Here is an 18,720-nt window from a genome sequence, read left to right on the forward strand (position 1 = left end):
ATGAGGGGTCTGGAGTGGAGGGTGGGGGATGCCACCCCAGGCCCTCATAGCCCCCCCTTCCGATAGTCCGGCTCTGCCCCAGGCGTCCCCGATTCAGCCGCTGCTGGTCAGTTTCAGCAGCGGCTGAATCGGGGACGCCTGGGGCAGAGCAGCTGGGGTGCTGCAGGGTTGGTCCTGTAGTGCCCGCCCTTCGGTGCTGCAGGACCAACCCAGCACCACCCCAGCTGCTCTGCCCCAGGCGTCCCCGATTCAGCCGCTGCTGAAACTGATCAGCGGCTGCCAGGAAGCCCAGGGCAGAGTTCCAGAGCATTGGATGCCGGACCAGTGGAGTTTTACTGTAATATGTTATTAGCCTAGGACAATTCACTAACACATAAGATGTCAAAATATTAACATGGAATAATGTTTATAGAAATTAAATTGTGTGCTTTTAATGTTTGTCAGTTGCCTTAAACATACAGTTCAACAGTACTATAGTGTTGTGTACAGCTAAGTGTTAGTACCAGGGTCCTGTAAGTTTCTCACTTATTTCAGAAGGGAAATCCCATGAAATAGTCAAGATTCCACAAGATCACATATCCGCCTTTAAGAGACACAGTTACTTCTGTGCACTTGAGATTACTCTTACATGCCTGAATGTAGTACTAGTGGGATAATATTGTACTTTATACAACAAAAAGACCCTGACATTGACAGAGAACAATAGTGGGGAAACTGTTATGGGGTAGAAGAGAATCAGGCCCCTGAGCTCAATGACCTATGGTAACTTATGTGAATAACATTGTATCTGCTGTTTTAAAGTGATTATAAGGGCTGGACAGCCCTGCACCATGCTGCCTTTGGAGGATATACTCGCACAATGCAGATAATTTTGGATACTAATGTGAAATCTACTGACAGAGTGGATGAAGAGGGGGTATGTAAATGTGTAATTTTTTGTTTGCATTCTGTTTTCCCATTGCAATCGAACAGGCAGTTACTGTTAGCAAACTTGTTCTGTTGTTGACAATTATAAGAGATTGTGTTTATGATCATGTTTCTTTTGGCAGTTATAAAATCATACTCTTTTGTTCATGATAATATATATTGTTTAGGTTTATTTATAATTAGTGAAAATGCCAGTTCAAGTTCTAAGAGTGATACAGAACAGAAGTTGGACATGATTAATATAAAATGTAAAGTATAAAACTATACAACATGTGGGAAATGATGTATCAACAGTCTCTTTTCAGAAATAGGGATGTTAGCTAGCGAGTAATAAAACAGCAGAGTAATTTCATTAATTCTTATTGGTTACTCGACTATTCTAATGTCCCTGGAGGTGGGGCCGGCAGCCAGTGCTCTCTGGGCCCACTCCTGGGGTGCCAGGTAGGAGCTGGTCCACGAGGGAATCCAGTTTAAAAACCAACTCCCCTCATGGATTGGCGGCTGCCTGCCACTGCACGCAGCCGGGGCGGGGAGCAGGCAGCACCACAGAGCCAGTGCTGGGAGGCACTGGCTTTTAAGCCGGCTCCCCCCAGCACCAGCTCCCGCTTCCCCACCTTCCTGCTTCTGTTACAGAGGCAACTGTTTGTTTGGGGGGGGGGCGAGGGGGAGGGGAATGCAAGTAGTTGAGAAGATACTCATTTACATTCCTACTCAGAAATCAGGTGATGCTCAGTCAACTGCTATATTACCAATATGGAAGAGAGACAATATTTTAGGTGGTCACGGTTCAAAGCATTTAAAATTTGCCAGATTAAAAACAGCACTTCGGATTTCACTTAGAAGCTGATTGGAAGCCATTGTGTAGTCCCTAATTTCTAGATTGCTCATAGAACACTAGATGGGTTGATATGTGGGGAGATTCAAAAGAGTGCCACGGAGATCTAGAAGTACTTCTGTTCCTGCCCACCAACTTGCAATGGGACTTGTACTTTTAAGTCCTTTTGCTTTTTTTGAAAATCCCAACCATTGCACTTAGTTTTATGCAAGTCACTGAGGACACAATCTTCCTCTCAGAGAGCTGCTTGCAAATAATTTCCTGCAGACCTCTGTGTACCACCATGGTAGAACTAATTTGTGATTCGTCTTTTCCTGACTCTCAAATATGGGTTTGTGGGTCTTTGACACAGGACAGTTTTAATTATTTTTAATGTCTTGCTTTCGGTAATTGCAGAACTATGAGATATTAATGACCTGTATCTCTTGTATATGCTTTCCTGTTTCCTGCATTTGGTTTCTCTCAAACTATACCAGCATATAAAACTAAGCACTTTGGACAAGGTTTTACTTTTTTATATCACCACTGAAATGATGCAGGACTTGTGCTGATGGAATGATAGCAGAATCTGGCCCTTGAGAGGTGATGGGGAAGATGATTGTACATTCCTTTTAAGCATAGTGATTGTTAATGATATTTTGGTATCTTGTCTTTCTGAAAAGAACACAGCTCTTCATCTTGCTGCAAAAGAAGGACATGCAAAAGCAGTGAGACTGCTTCTTGACTGCGGTGCCAAAATAATCCTCAACAAAGCATCAGCTTCTTTTTTCCATGAAGCAATACACAATAGGAGAAAAGATGTAGTGTCTGCTGTTATTCTCAATAAAAGGTGATATGCCTAAACAACACTTTTTAATAGTTTCATGTATTTATTGCCCATTGCCTTTTCTTTTTTTGCTTGCAGTAATAAGCATGCAATGTACTATGAATTGAACAGATACATATATTCCATATTCAAAAGACTGTTATAATGTATATCATGAAAATTGAAAGAAATGGCAAATAAATAATAATTAGCTATAGGAAGAAAATACTCTCCATGTCAGGATAGTTGTTCAAGGACTGCAAGAAACACATCAAGAAACCAAAAGATGTGAGTAGTTCTCACCATAGAATATGATATTGTAATATCACAAAAATAGCTTTACATTAGGACTTGCAGTTAATTGCAGTTAATTCATACAATTAATTAAAAAAATTGCTATTAAAATAATGTGATGAATCTTAGTTTTAATCACACTGTTCAACAATAGAATATCAATTGAAATATATTAAATATTTTGGATGTTTTACTATATTTCCAAATATTTTGATTTAAATTATACCACAGAATATAAAGTGTATTCTGCCCACTGCTGCTTATTATTTTTAATTGCAATGTTTGACCAGTAAAAATGATAAAAAAGATGTAATTTTTCAATTCACCTCATACAAATTCTGTAGTCAATTTCTTTACCATGGAAAGCAACTTACAAATGTAGATTTTTTTATTATATAGCTGCACACAAAAACAAAACAATGTAAAACTTAAGAGCCTACAAGTCCACTCAATCCTATTTCTTGTTCAGCCAATCACTAAGATAAGTTCGTTTACATTTAAAAGAGATAATGTTGTCCATTTCTTATTTAAAATATCACCAGAAGTGAGACATTCTTATGGGACTTACTAAGCTATTTTTAGTGTATTAAGCTTTCAGAAGTCTTGAAAGAGCAACACTCTAATGTAGAAACTACAGAACTCAAACCACCAAAAAAGAAAATCAATCTTCTGCTGGTAGCCTGACTTAGATGATGAAAATTAACGTGCATTGTTCCACACTGTTACAGATTGCTATTGAGCAGAACCCATCATCACCATTGATTTATGTGCTCTGGAATGATGTTTGAAACATGAAGAGACATATGAATCTTAAGTATGTGGCATGTAGCTTTCTTGCGACGCTGACAACAGTGACACATGAATGCCTGTTCTCACATTCAGGTGACATTGTATCAAGACTTAGGCTGCATTATCTTCTGCAAATGTAAGCAGATGTATCTGTTTGAGTGTTTGGCTGAACAAGAAATATGACTGAGTGGACTTGTAAGCTCTACAGATTTACATTGTTCTATTTTAGAATGTAGTTATTATTTGTACATAATTCTACATCTGTAAGTTCAGCTCAGCTTTCATGATAAAAGGTTGCACTACAGTACTTGTAATGCGGGAATTGAAAAATAGTATTTCTTTTGGGTTTTTTTCAGTGCAAATATTTGTAATAAAAATAAAATGAGCACTGTATTCCATATTGTAATTGAAATCAATCCAAAAAATTGTAAAACACCATCAATTTATAAATACATGGCATTATATTACTGTTTAACAATGTGATTAATTGCATGATTAATCATGATTAAGTTTTTAATCATTTGATTAACCACAATTTTTAAAATGCTTGATAGTTCTACTTTAGATACAGAATTTTAATTAAAGTCATACAGCTCACATAATTTCAGAGATTTAATATAGAATTCCTGGATAAAACTGTTGCAAATGTTTACATATGCAAGAAAGATTCAAGGAAAAAAAAGACTACTGCAAAAGAAGATAAATGAATTTTTTGATTGATCTTCATTGAAGAGAATGTGAGGGAAAATCCCACACTGGAACAATTCTTTTTTGGTCACAAATCTGAGGAACTATTCCAAACAGAGGTATCAGTAGAGAAGGATTTGGAACAAAGTAATAAACAGTAACAAGTCATCAGGACCAGAGGGCTCTGAAGGAACTAAAATATGAACTTGCAGAACTACTAATTGTTGTATGTAATCTATCACTTAAATCAGCCTCTGCACCAGATGACTGGTGGATAGCTCCTGTAATGCTGATTTTTTAAAAAGTGCTTCAGAGATAATCCTGGCAATTACAGTCAAATAAACCTAATCTCAGTATCAGGAATATTGGTTGAAATTACAATAAAGAAAATTATCAAGCACATAGATTAAAAAGATTGTTGGGAAAAAGATTTGTCAGTGTGGCTTTTGTAAAAGGAAATCACGTCCTGCAACCTGTTAGAATTCTTTGAGGGAATCAAGAAATATGTAGAAGGGTGATTCAGTAGATATAACAAGAAGAATTATCTGGTGTTGCCCGGGTCCTGCTTGGGGTTAGGGTGACACTGTGCATCCTGGTGTTGGCTCAGTGTTATTATTATTTTCAGAATTTTGTGAGCCCAAGATATAGACTTCCAGTATCAGTTTGGGTTTCATAATGATTCCAATGTTTTAACAAGAGTTCAGTATATCCTGTGATTTAGAAAATACGATTGCTTATCTGCTAACAGGATTAAAAAATGAATCATTCTTAGGGAAACAGCCAGAGATATTTTCAGTTATGAGTTTAACAGCTGACTTTCACTCCAAGGCATATCAATTCATTATATATTGTAATCTGCAGAATGATTTCTGAAATAACAGCTCATCTGGTCTAAAAATAATTAGATTTCAAAATAAAGATACTCCTTTTCTTTCTTTCATTAAAAAGCTGATATTTAGCTTCGTATCCTTCACAGACTAGCATAGAATTCATTCTCCGCTATTTCAACTTATTCTTACAGGTGGGAAGAAGCTGTAACAACATTTTCTCATTCTTCTACTTCCAATAAATGTCCTTTGTTGGAAATGATTGAATATATTCCTGAATCCTTAAAGGTAAGGCTGTTTAGTCAACTCATTAAGAATTTATCTCATTCTAAAAAGTCTGTGAAATTTGCAAGTAAATCTATATGTATCTATCGATATTATATTTGCATATGCAAATTTTCATACACCTATGTAAATAGGGTTAATTCTTCATCTGTTTTATATATACACACACACACAAATTCAGGTTTGTGCACATCATTATGTATGCTGTAAATGTGGACTGAATAATTATTTTTGTTAGGCTATTATTGAAGATCATGGACACTCTTTTTTCAAAAGCATAGACATCTTTTTTTTCTGAACATACCTAATTTTCAACAATCATAATTAATTTATGTAAATTAATTGTTTTTCTCTTCAATTTTAAAGTTGGTTTTGGACAACTGTATGATTGAGTCTTCAGAGGAAAAGTCAAGTCAAGACTTCTATGTAAGTGGAAGAAAAAAAGTAATTAAAATTAGTACCTATTAATTATTAAAACTCTTATTACAGTTAGATACTTCATAATGTAACAGCAATATGTTTATAGTAATACATTATTTGTTAAATTTTGATTGCAGTAAATTGAGTGAGCGTGGCACTTTTTGAACCGTGGCAACTCATAGGTATAGTTTATATCTGCTTAAACTTGCTTATTCTGTAAAGTTTAATTCCTTTTTAACATGTTTTAGATAGTTTATATCTGGATCATTGTGCAACTGAAATTCACCTAAGGTAAGTTATGTAAACTCATGGGTCTGTGCTCCCAGTGTGTGATTGGCAAGAATCCCTTTAGTTTATAATAAATTGTTTAAATCACCTGATCAATAAGTAGCACGAATTTACCAGGTAATGAGGTTTGGTGATACCAACTGTCTCTAATTGTCTGAATATACCAGAAGGACAGGAGTCATTGAAAATGGTTTAGTTAAGCGTCAGCTGTCTAGGACTACCAGCAGATACAAGTGTCCAATGCAAATAAATCCATGATCATTTCACTATCTATCGAGGGGGCTTCCATAAGCCATATTCTTTTTCCATCCTGGGCTTAGCCAACCCGCTGTTGAGTCTTTACCACTACCACCATCACCCATGCCCTCAAAATAAGGTTAAGGTGAACTGTAAAAGAGGGGACTTGACTCCTTGCTTTGCTAGTCATGGGATTTCCAAAATTCCTTTTCTAATCATTTAACAAACACTTCCTTTAAAATCCTTTACCAATCCATTTATCTGATCAATCTATCCCTTTCCTATGGTGCATCTGCCCTGGACTCCTGCCCAATGCTTACATAATGAGGTGTGATATCAGCCTCAATCCTGTTCTTGCTCACCCTACCTGTACCCCACTGAAGACGCTATGAGGAAGGCAAAAAAACCCACCTTGCTTTGGTTCAGATGAGAAGGTATTAATGGTTCATTGAGCACTTGTGATAACTCTTTTAAAAGTCTTAGATACATGTTATCTGGACCTGCTAATTTTAAAATGTCTAACTTTAGTAGTTGTTGTTTAACATCATTTAGTGATACTAGTGGACTGGAAGGAGTATTACCATTGCTGTATTATGAGACTATATTATTATATTATAAAATGATCCATTCACGTCCATGGATGTAGGTACCTGAAGACATAGAGCAAATATCTGCAAATTTGCATGGTTACAGATAGAAAATTTGTTTCCGTATCTGCATCTGTAGCTGCAAAAATGAGCCGCAGATATCCTCATCCACATCCGTGGATGTGAATACTCATGAATATAAAGTGAATATCTGTAGATTTGTAGGGCTTTATTGATAATTCTGCTGTTTCCATCTTGTAGTGGACCAGTAACCTTGTCAGGATTCTTTTTGTTCCAAGTATATTTTTAAAAAAAGTATTGTCTTTCTCACTGCTGATCGCAGTTAGCTTCTTATGTCCTTTGGCATCCCATATCAATTTTCTGCAATTCATAACTTCTGATTTATACTCATAAGAACATAAGAACGGCCATACTGGGTCAGACCAAAGGTCTGCTGACAGTGGCCAATACCAGATGCTCCAGAGGGAGGAATCACAAGAGGTAATCCTCATATGATCCCTTCCCTATCTCCCATTTCCAGAGAAACAGCCATTCCTACCCATCCTGGCTAACAGCCATTGATGGCCCTAACCACCATGAATCTATCTAGCTCTTTTTTGAACCCTGTTAAAGTTTTAGTCTTCACTACATCCTCTGGCAAGGAGTTCCACAGGTTGACTATGCGCTGAGTGAAGAAAAACTTCCTTTTGTTTCTTTTAAACCTGCTGCCTGTTAATTTCATCCAGTTTGTATATTGTGGAAATAAGTAAATAACTTTTTCTTTTTCTCTTTTTCCACATCAGTCATGATTTTATAGACTTCTATCATATCCCCCCTTAATCTCCTCTTTTCTAAACTGAAAAGTCTAAGTCTTTTAATCTTTCTTCATATGGGACCAGTTCCAAACCCCTAATAATTTTTGTTGCCCTTTTCTGAACCTTTTTAAATGTCAATATATCTTTTTTGAGATGAGACGACCACATCTGTAAGCAGTTTTCAAAATGTGGTCATACCATGGTTTTATATAGAGGCAATAAGATATATTCTGTCTTATTCTCTATCCCTTTTTTAATGACTCCTAACATTTTATTTGCTTTTTTCGCTGCTACTGAACACAGAGTGGATGTTTTCAGAGAACTATCCATAATGACTCCAAGAGCTCTCTCTTGAGTAGTTGTAGACAGATTAGTCCCCATCATATTGTATATATAGTTGCGATTACTTTTTCCAATGTGCATTACTTTACATTTATCAACATTAAATTTCATTTGCCATTTTGTTGCACAATTATTTAGTTTGATGAGATCTTTTTGAAGCTCTTCACAGTCTGTTTTGGTCTTAACTGTATTGAGCAGTTTGGTATCATCTGCAAATTTTGCCACCCCACTGTTTACCCCTTTCTCTAGATCATTTATAAATAAGTTGAATAGGATGGATCACAGGACAGACTTTTGGGGGACCCCACTAATTACCTCTCTCCACTCGGAAAATTTACTGTTTATTCCTACCCTTTGTTTTCTGTCTTTTAACCAGTTATCAGTCCACGAAAGGACCTTCCATTTTATCCCATGACAACTTACTGTACTTAAGAGCCTTTGGTGAGGGACCTGGTCAAAGGCTTTCTGGAAATCTAAGTATACTACATCCACTAGATCCCCCTTGTCCTTGTATTTGTTGACCCCCTCAAAGAACTCTAGTGGATTAGTAAGGCATGATTTCCCTTTACAGAAACCATGTTGACTTTCCCTAAACAAATTATATTAATCCATGTGACAGTTTTATTCTGTACTATAGTTACAACTAATTTGCCTGGTACTGATGTTAGACTTATGGTGTGTAATTGCCAGGATCACTTGTAGAGACCTTTTAAGTATTGGGGTCACGTTAGCTATCTTTCAATCATTAGGTACAATCATTAGGTACAGAAGCTGATGTAAAGCTGATTACTCATTACTATCAACTTCCCCTTTCTTCCATTTGTTACGTATTAATTTTTTATATTTGCCTTCATTTCCCGTCTAAACCGGGTTGTTTTTCTAACTATTGTGTGCTTATTCCAAACCTGAATTTGGTCTATTTATGCAAATTGGCACATCCTACTTCTTTCAAAATGTAAAACAAAGGCAGTCACCTTATGGATATTCAAGAAAGGAAGATATATTTTAAAGTTACTTTTACAATTGCACTAATTTTGGATTTATATTAAAACAACTCTTGTAAATTTTTATATCGGCTTGTCAATAACAGATATATATATATATATAGTTTGGGAAATATATTATGGTGTGGGTTTTTTCTTATTTTACCTATATAACTTTTACCTTATAGTCAATGCTATAAAATAAAACTAACAAATCTTAATATTTTCACTTTCAGAATATTTTAAGATCCCATTTATTTTACTGATAGTTATGATAATTCATAGTACTGTAATTGTAGATGATCATTGAGATCGCAGTTTTACTGACTGAAAATTACAAAGTATACATGTTGATAGTTATTCTGCCACATCAGATATATTTTTCTGAATATTTAGTTATTTTGTGTTTTGTTTATATCAATGTACCAAGATTGAATTGCCGCTAGGGATATTAGATAGTATGTAACTGAATAGTCATGTAATTACATTTTAGCGATAGTCCCTGGGGGTGGGACCAGCAGCCAGTATGCTCCTAGCTCCACCCCTCTGAGAGCCCCCTGCCACCTCACTCTGCTGTCTCTCTATGATAGAAAGGCAGCAGCACAGGGTGGCATAGCCTCTGTCCTCAGGGGGTTTGGGCTTGCCATGGAGAGAGGCTGCTTTGTGGCACCCCCTTCCGCCCCACACGCTGCAGCCTCTCTATCATAGAGGCAGCAGCGCAGGAGGTGGCAGGCAACTCCGCGGAGCTGGTGCTGTGGGTGAACTGCCTTTTAAGGTGGCTCCCCCCAGCACTGGCTCCTTCCTGCCCCCTCCCTGCTGCCTCTGATACAGAGGCAGCAAGGAGGGGAATGTGTATAGATGACACGATTAATCGATAAGTCCAGGCTTATCGGTAGTCATCTACACGTTGACATCCCTAATTGCTACATCAAGATTGTCATAAACACACACTAACATTTGTGTTTACTATATAGATTGAATATAACTTCAGGTATCTTCAGTGTCCACTAATACTTAACAAAAAAATAAAGGCAGGTGAAGAAATTGTCTACGAACCTCTTACCACCCTAAACGTAAGTTCTGTTTTTTAACTATTAAAATATTTTAAATTAGTGTTATTGGAGCTAAAGGTAATTTTTTTTATTCTAAACCTTCTTTTCCAGGGTTTTAGCGTTTGAAAGCACATTGGGCTGAAACTAGAGCTTTAAGCTTCCAGGCAAAGTTCTTATAAATTATGTATATAATAAATATTTTAACTAGTTGTTAGATATAGATAGAAATTATGAAGTTATTTACGCACTTAAATATACTTTGAAAAGGGTGTAGTGCATGTGAACATCCATATAACTAAGCAAACTCATCCTTCATCGGTTGTGCCCAATTTCTGAAATAGAAATAGAATTGTCGAAAAAGCATTTCTAAGGAAAGGATCTGGCCAGGAATCATGTGGTCATGATGTACTCACACCTTCCTTTCTTTGCATTGAAATTGCAAAATGTTTTATTGATCTAAAACCAGTTCTGATATTCTCACACAATATTAGGCTCAATGAATATTTAGGTTTTTTTTCCAGTTCATTCATAATAAAATTAGATTAAAAAGCAAAATTTAAATATATTGCAGTAGTCTAGAATTAATGTAAAGTACAGTGGAACCCTAATAATCCAATCTAATTGGACCCTCAGACAGATTGGATAACAGAAAATCAAGATAAACTAAAGAATGGGTGGCCCCTGCTATCAGCTAGGGATGTAAGGGTATGTCTACACTACCCCGCTAGTTCGAACTAGCGGGGTAATGTAGGCATACCGCAATTGCAAATGAAGCCCGGGATTTGAATTTCCCGGGCTTCATTTGTATAAGCGGGGCGCCGCCATTTTAAAATTCCCGCTCGTTCGAACCCCGTGCCGCGCGGCTACACGCGGCCCGAACTAGGTAGTTCGAACTAGGCTTCCTAGTTCGAACTACCGTTACTCCTCATTCCACGAGTAACTGTGTAACTGCTAAGACGTGTAATGGTTTCATGGTTACATTAAGGCTATGTCTACATTGAAGGCTTTTTGCACAAGAACAGCCATTCTTGCACAAAAACTTGCGGGGCATCTACACTGCACGTGTGTTCTTGCGTAAGTACATTTACAGTAAAGCATCAGAAGAGAGGGCTTCTTGTGCAAGAGTTATTCCTCTTCCCACAAGGAATAAGCCCTCTTGTACAAGAGCTCTTGTTCAGGAAGGCAGTGTGGACGGGAACAGAGGTTTCTTGCACAAGAAACCCCTATGGCTAAAATGGCCATCAGAGCTTTCTTGTGCACGAGAGCATCCACACTGCAATGGACATTCTTGTACAAAAGCACATCTCTTGCACAAAAGCACATGGCAGTGTAGACGTGGTCTTGCGCAAGAACTTTTTGCTCAAGAACTCTTGCACAAAAAGTTCTTGCACAAGAACCTGCAGTGTAGACATAGCCTAGCTGTTTTTTTACATCCCTACTCCCCATCCATGGTTAATACAGAGCTGGATAATGTATGCTCAGATAAATGGAATCTTATTTTACTGAAATAAGTAGTCTAAACAAATTGGTTTGTAACTAGGTCTCTCACCTGAAGCAGATATACTGTATTTTGACACATCTGTTTACACATTTTGTAGGCTATGGTACGTCATAACCGCATGGAACTTCTCAATCATCCTGTATGTAAAGAATATTTGCTCATGAAGTGGTATGTATCTGTGAATTGAATAACTAAAGCAGTGTTTACAATCTCTTAATTAGGTTTTTAATAGAACATACACTTACTATAAAATCTTTTATATTTCCCATGGAAAAGATTTTTTATAATGAAAGATAATTTTAAATTTAGAATTAAAGTGAGTTTCATTCCCATCCACTCACCCTGATAAGAATCTTTGAATGTTTCAACTGTTGGCAGATAAGATAAAAGGGTTGCTTGGATGCTAGCGAAGATTCTTGCAGATTCTTTCTAATTTACAAGAGGCAGAAACTCACCTCATTCTATAATGGTACAAGTTTTATTTTCATTACCATCACAAATAATCTGGTGCAACTTCATTAACTTTAAAGGAAATAAGAGCAGAGATGGGCCAAGAGTCCATAAAGACAGCCATTAAGCCTTTGTTTGCTTTGAACTTCCTGGGCAAGGCCAGTCGCTAAGAATATTTATACAGTTGTATTTCCATGGCTGCAACCCATGATCACAAAAAGACCACTGGAAATACAACCTTCCAAATACAAACTATCTTCATTTTTCACTTGCCAGGATGGCCTATGGGTTCCGAGCACATATTATGAACCTCGGCATATATTCTCTAGGTCTCGTGCCTCTGACTCTTCTGATAACCCGCATACAGCCAGGAATGCCCTCCAATGCAACAGACTCCCACCAAACAGGACCATTTGAGTATGAGGTACTATTTTTAATTTAATCACAATATAATTATCAATTTAAAACAAGGTGATATGAGAATTGAAATGGTTTTCTAAAATTATTAGCAACAATAAGGCCATATCATTATAAAACATGTACAGGCAGTCCCCGGGTTACGTACAAGATAGGGACTGTAGGTTTGTTCTTAAGTTGAATTTGTATGTAAGTCGGAACTGGTACATATTGTAGGGGAAACTCTAGCCAAACATTTCTCCAGAGCTCAGTTTTATTCTCCCACACCTCACTTCCCTCAGTCCTTTATTCTCAAGCTGAGGTGTCTGCTGAGAAAAGCCGCTCCGCGTCTCCCTGGTCTGCTGGGGGGGAGGCGCTAGCTTCGCGTCTCCCTAGTCTGCTGGGGGGAAGCAGCTAGTGCGGGGTTGCCTCACCCCGTTTGTAAGTAGGGATCTGATGTAAGTCGGATCCATGTAACCCGAGGACTGCCTGTACATCCAAACTATCTATTCTCATGCTGCTATTGTTCTGGAATGCGAGTGGTAACTCCTATTGTTTCAGTGCTGATTCCCTGTTTTCAATTCTAATTCCCTATTTTTACTCATTTTATGAAAATGTTATCTCTTGGGCACATTTTTTTTAGTTTCAGTTTCTGCCCTAAGGCAGAGTTTGAACAAAAGGGATTAAAAGCTGTTTTTATGTGTGAAGTGACTGAAAACAATAAATACAAAAAGAAAAAGTGGCAAAATGGGTGATGTTCAAAGTTGCAAGATTGAAATCTGGCTTGGATATATTCATAATTAAGGAGTACTTTTGAGTATTCAGGTGAACACTGAGTTTTCATTGGCCATGTTTTGTGTCTTTGACTTAGACAGGCTTCACAAGCATAGTACATTTTGCATTAAGCTCAGAAAGGATGCAGGTAAGAAGGGTTGTACTTCTGCATAAGTAAGTCAGCCATAGCTATAGTGAAAAATGTAGTATAGAAATACTGCTAACCCATTCCCTCATCCTATATTCCTTTTGCAAGGGGTTAAAAAAAGTCTCCTGCACATATTTCCAGGATTTTCAGGCTTCCTTTTCAAGGTTCTTTCCACGACCCCCATGAACTTTGTAAATTATAAAAATGTTGAGGAAAGGCTGCTGAGCAACAATATTTATGATATCCTAATCAGGAAGTAGAATGTTATCACATAATAGACTTAATCAGAACACATACCCATAAGTAACACTTGTGTATGCAACCTTACATTTTCATCTACTGATTTTTGAATGATTAACTCTGTATTCTCAATATTCTATTGATACAGATAGTTTAGAATTCATTATTTATACAGCCTCATGAGTTAGCATCATGCTTTACACATAAAAAAAGCAACAGACTAAAGCGGGGAAGAAATTTGAAAAATGGATAGATGTTGCTATACTATGGTGAAATAAGAACCCTAGGACTAAAAAATAGAGTTGAAAGTTACAATAAGAATATAAAACATATTGGTATGATGGTGATGTTGCTTCTTTTCTTTCTTTCTTTTTAAGTTTCTAAGAAAACTGAAACAATGATTTTAAAATACTGCATGCTTATATTATTTTTGTGATGCTGTGATGTCCAAAATGAACATTAAGATGAATATAAATCAGCTAATGGAACAGAAAAAGAGGGGGAAGGATCTAAATTATATTGTAATATCACCTCCCCACAAAATCCCCAAAACATTGAAAATAGTGTTCATTTCAGAGTGTCTCATATATGTGCATGGTTGCTCTTTGATCAGAGAACCCCGGTGGTCTAGTAGCAGAATGGCAATTCAGAAGGGGCCAGGTTGAAGCAGTGGGGGGGTAGAAGCTGGAGGCAGCCCTCGACAGCCTGAGGCACTGGGACCAGGTTGGGGCATCCCACAGCAGCACAGGATCGGTGACAGCTTGTGGCAGCAAAGGGCTGGAGCTAAAGCCCCCAGCAATCCATGGAAATAGGACCAAGGCTGGGGCTGGTGGCAGCCCCCAGCAGCGTGGGGCTGGAGCTCCAGACAGCCCGTAGAAGCAGGGCCCGATCCTGTAATCTGCTGCATGGCAGGACTCCCACGCTCTCAGCAGCCTACAGCAGAGGGACCAGGTTTGGGGCTGGAGAAAGCCCCAGAAGCACATGGGAGCATGGTGGCGGAGCCCCAAAAAGTCTGTGGAAGTGGGTCTGGAGCCCGCAGGCTGCCACATGGCTGGGACCTGAGCCCTAGCCCTTAGCAGCCCAGAGCCAGCCCCAGGCAGCCCATGATAGCGCAGTGCTGGAGCCTATGGCAGCGTGGGCTGCTGGGGCCTGGCAGGCGGTCCAGTGGAGGCATCAGGTAGCAGGGCTTGAAGGAGTCCCTCTGCCTCCTCTCACCCAGCTAGTAGAGGCAGTAGCTGGGAGCTGTGGCAGGGAACCATCTGTAGTCCAGCAAATTCCCTGATTTGGGACCGGTCAGGTCCTGAAGGTGAAGGATAAGAGATATCCAACCTGTAGTACAATTAAAAATGATTAAATGTACCTAGGAGGAAAATCTACAACACATAGTGTGCTGCTGAGATCAGAGACACAAACATCCAGAAACAAGTCATACAGTAAGTCAGTAGCTCTCTGTGTGATTTATTGCCAAGGCTTATACACCTTGTGGACATTGCTGGAATATGCAGCCAAGTCTTCTTCTTTCTTAAAATCGTACAGCATCTCTGAAGGCAAGATATGACCGGTATGAGCCAAGTGCCCGAGGCAGCAGAATGTATGTGAGGCAGAATTTGGTCCATAATGTAGATTTAAAACTCATTTGATCCTTTCAGGTAACGGTTGACACACTGGCGAGAGAGTGTGATAAATCAGAAGCTGGTGGATTGAGCACTGCAGCATTGCTCCACTGCATAGTGTAGACAAGACCATAGCTCAGATAACACCTCTAGAAGGTCTGCACAGCGATGCTGCTCATTGACTCTGAGTTGTAGGGCTGGATTTCACCTCTTGAACCCCTCTATATAACACTAGTATAGATCCTCATTATCTGAACTCAATACAGGTGGAGTGGATTTCATCATCAATATTAATAGAACATTTTATTACTTATTTTTAATGATATTTTCTTGAAAATCTTGTTCTGTGAAAAGCTAGCAGACTTGTCAATGCAATGTGAGTGCCCTAATTAGAACCTGGGCCAAAGTTTCTGTTATTCACTATTGTGTTGACTTTGTGGTTTCTGTTTCAGGATTCATACTTCATAAGAGTATGTATGTGTTTAGTTTTTGTCATGAGTTTATTTGGAATCTGCAAAGAGATATTTCAACTCTTTCAACAGGTATATATTTATTATTGTTATCATACGCTATTTATTTGTAATAACGTGTTTGATATTTAAAATACAGCTGGATTTTTCTCTTAGTAGAAGGGAAATCCTAACTCAGGGTTATACTTAAGCTACATTAAAACTTAAGAGGACAGAAAACATAAAATATATAATTTATTATTTTTAATAGTTTCATACTTGCTGGTGTACTAATATTTTCTCTCATTTAAATCCTAGAAATTGAAGTACTTGTTGGATTGCTCTAATCTATTAGACTGGACAATTTATACTTCAAGCATAATGTTTGTGTCTTCCTTATTTGTTAATATCCCAGCTCACTTGCAGTGGGAATGTGGAGCAATTGCGGTATATTTATCTTGGATGAACTTTTTGCTTTATCTTCAGAGGTAAAATTTCAGTCCTGATCCTACAAATATTTAGAAAATACACATTTAATTCAGTGGGAGAAATGTCCTGGGTAAAATCATAGTACAGGTTGAACCTCTCTAGTCTAGCACCTTTGGGACCTGACTGGTGCTGATTGAGAGTATTTGCTGAACCACAGGTGGTCAGTATTGTCTAGCAGCATTACCAACACTTCCACTGCTTGCTGGGCTCTTAGGAGACATTGAGAGATAAATTAGAGCTAAATAACAGCACAGAACACTGAGAGCCAGAAGCGGTGGCTGTAAACAAACTTTATGGGACCAAGGGAATCTTGGCCACACCCATGATAAGTGGACATTCAACTAACTAAAATCATGCCAGACCAGAGTGTGCTGGACTAGAGAGTGCCAGACTGGATATTTTTAATATCTACATGCCTGTTTGCAGGACTAGATATACTGTAACGATCTATGCTAGAGTTACTGCAGCAATATAATTTTGGCACTGCAGTGCCGTAGCATAAACACTTTCTACATCTATCTGTTTGAGAGGCAATAGCTTTATCTACACTGGAGTTTAACTTGACCTAATTATCTTGCACAGCTTACAAAGCTTTTCACAGCCCTGACCAACATAATCTAGTTTTTAAATATGGGCCAGGTCTAAATTGCTGGCTAAGGATCATACAAGTCTATGATAAAACAAGAAGTTGAGTCTGAGTTTTCTACAGCCAAGACTGGTACCCTAACTTCTCAGCCAGCCTTCTTTTCCCTGGTGAATTGCTTCCATTATTCAAAGCACTTTCGGTTTTGTGCACAAGCAGAAACATTTAGGGTATGTCTACACTGCATTCCTCCTTTGAGAGAAGAATGCAAATGCAGACAAACAAAATTGTGAATGCACGGATTTGAATTTCCCATGCTTCATTTGCATAATTGCGGCTGGCCACTTTTTCGATATATCCTATTTCGAGATAAAAAACGCTGTTTAGATGCGGTTATTTCGAGAAAAAACCCTTCTTTCAAAATTACCCTTAAACCTCATTTTATAAGGAGTAAGGGTTATTTTGAAAGAAGGGTTTTTTCTCTAAATAACCATGTTTAAACAGCATTTTTTATCTCAAAATAGGGTATTTTGAAAAAGCAGCTGGCTGCGATGATGCAAATGAAATGCGGGAAATTCAAATCTGCATTTCATTTGCAATTTTGTTTGTCTGCATTTGCATTCCTCTCTCTCGGAGGAATGCTTTGTAGATATACCCTTAGTTACCTAACATAACAGGCCTGACTATCTTCTCAGTTTATTCATTTTACATTGGGGTGACTCCTTTGTCTTTGATGGGAGAGGAAGTGGGATAATGAATGAGAGAGAAGGAAGCCATGAGGTAATAATCTTTCCATGAAAATGTGATCCACTGTGTTAAAAAATCAGAGAATCCCTGTGTTCTAAACTTGAGACAAACTGGACTTTTTCCAGTTTTGTGTGCATGCAATTAGATAAATGTACTGACTGTTTAAAAATTTGTCCTAGAAGCAATAGGTCAGCCATAGTGCGTGGTTATGGGGAGTTCTCATCTTTACAAATATGGCAGGAAACATTACTTATTGCAGTATTTGATGGTAGTTAATTTTTATCTACAATCATTTCCTTAGATTTGAAAACTATGGAATCTACATCGTAATGTTCTGGGAAATTCTGAGGACTCTGCTTCGGATTGCTGTTGTGTTCTTTTTTCTAATATTGGCCTTTGGACTCAGCTTCTTTGTCCTTCTATGTTCACAGGTTAGATTGATGTCATAGTTATTTGCTGTCGTTGTCAATAATCCTGTTTGTATGTATTCTATAATTAGATATTTAGTAAATAGAATTGATGGGTGATTTAAAAGTCAAAATAAGGATAATTTGCAATGTAGTGAAAAATCTTTATTATAATTCACAAATGAGACCAAAAGGCACTGCTATTATTTTTCCCTATCAAAGAAAAAACATACAAATATATTGCTGCCTAGGCTTCCACAACATTGGGATTCTTTTCTCACACAGATCTTCCCCCACACTTGAACAAGGAACTCTCTGGATTGTTTATGTTAATTGTTAATATTCTGGGGATGTTCCAGAAATCTGGAGAAGTGCTAACAAGATGCCAGTAGAGGTTGGACCTCACTAGTCTGGCACTCTTGGGACCTGAGTCCTGAATTTTCCAGACCAGGGAAGGTCCTCTGCCTCTGGCCCCCTCAGCCTGCTGCTCCTCGCTGCCGCTGACTTCTTTGGCCCTGATGCCTGCTTTTCCAGCCCCACTGCCGACACAGCAGCCCTGACCCTGATCCTGCTGCCGTGACACCAATCCCTCTTCCAGCTGGCATGCAGTCCCGATTGGACTGCTGAGCTGCCGTGGCCTGGCCTTCCTGCCATCCAGGCTGCCATGGCTCTGTCCCCACAGCTGAACCAGCACGCAGCCTCACTTGGGCTGCCACAGCACAACCCCGCTGCTGGGCAGGCATGCACAGG

The 18,720-nt window shown here is 38.4% G+C and overlaps 1 protein-coding gene across 1 annotated transcript in view; it reads left to right on the top strand.

The window, feature by feature from the left end:
• TRPA1 (transient receptor potential cation channel subfamily A member 1) overlaps positions 1-18,720 on the top strand; it is a 74,145-nt gene that overhangs the window by 45,017 nt on the left and 10,408 nt on the right. The window contains exons 13-22 of the mRNA XM_075920527.2: positions 802-916; positions 2,425-2,591; positions 5,359-5,452; positions 5,816-5,875; positions 10,096-10,194; positions 11,772-11,842; positions 12,401-12,548; positions 15,748-15,837; positions 16,063-16,232; positions 17,865-17,994. Coding sequence (XP_075776642.2) covers positions 802-916; positions 2,425-2,591; positions 5,359-5,452; positions 5,816-5,875; positions 10,096-10,194; positions 11,772-11,842; positions 12,401-12,548; positions 15,748-15,837; positions 16,063-16,232; positions 17,865-17,994 — 1,144 coding nt within the window. The remainder of the gene's footprint in view (positions 1-801; positions 917-2,424; positions 2,592-5,358; positions 5,453-5,815; positions 5,876-10,095; positions 10,195-11,771; positions 11,843-12,400; positions 12,549-15,747; positions 15,838-16,062; positions 16,233-17,864; positions 17,995-18,720) is intronic.

Source organism: Pelodiscus sinensis, chromosome 2 (genome assembly GCF_052426305.1).
Source record: "Pelodiscus sinensis isolate ZL-2025 chromosome 2, ASM5242630v1, whole genome shotgun sequence".
In the NCBI taxonomy this organism is placed as follows: domain Eukaryota; kingdom Metazoa; phylum Chordata; order Testudines; family Trionychidae; genus Pelodiscus; species Pelodiscus sinensis.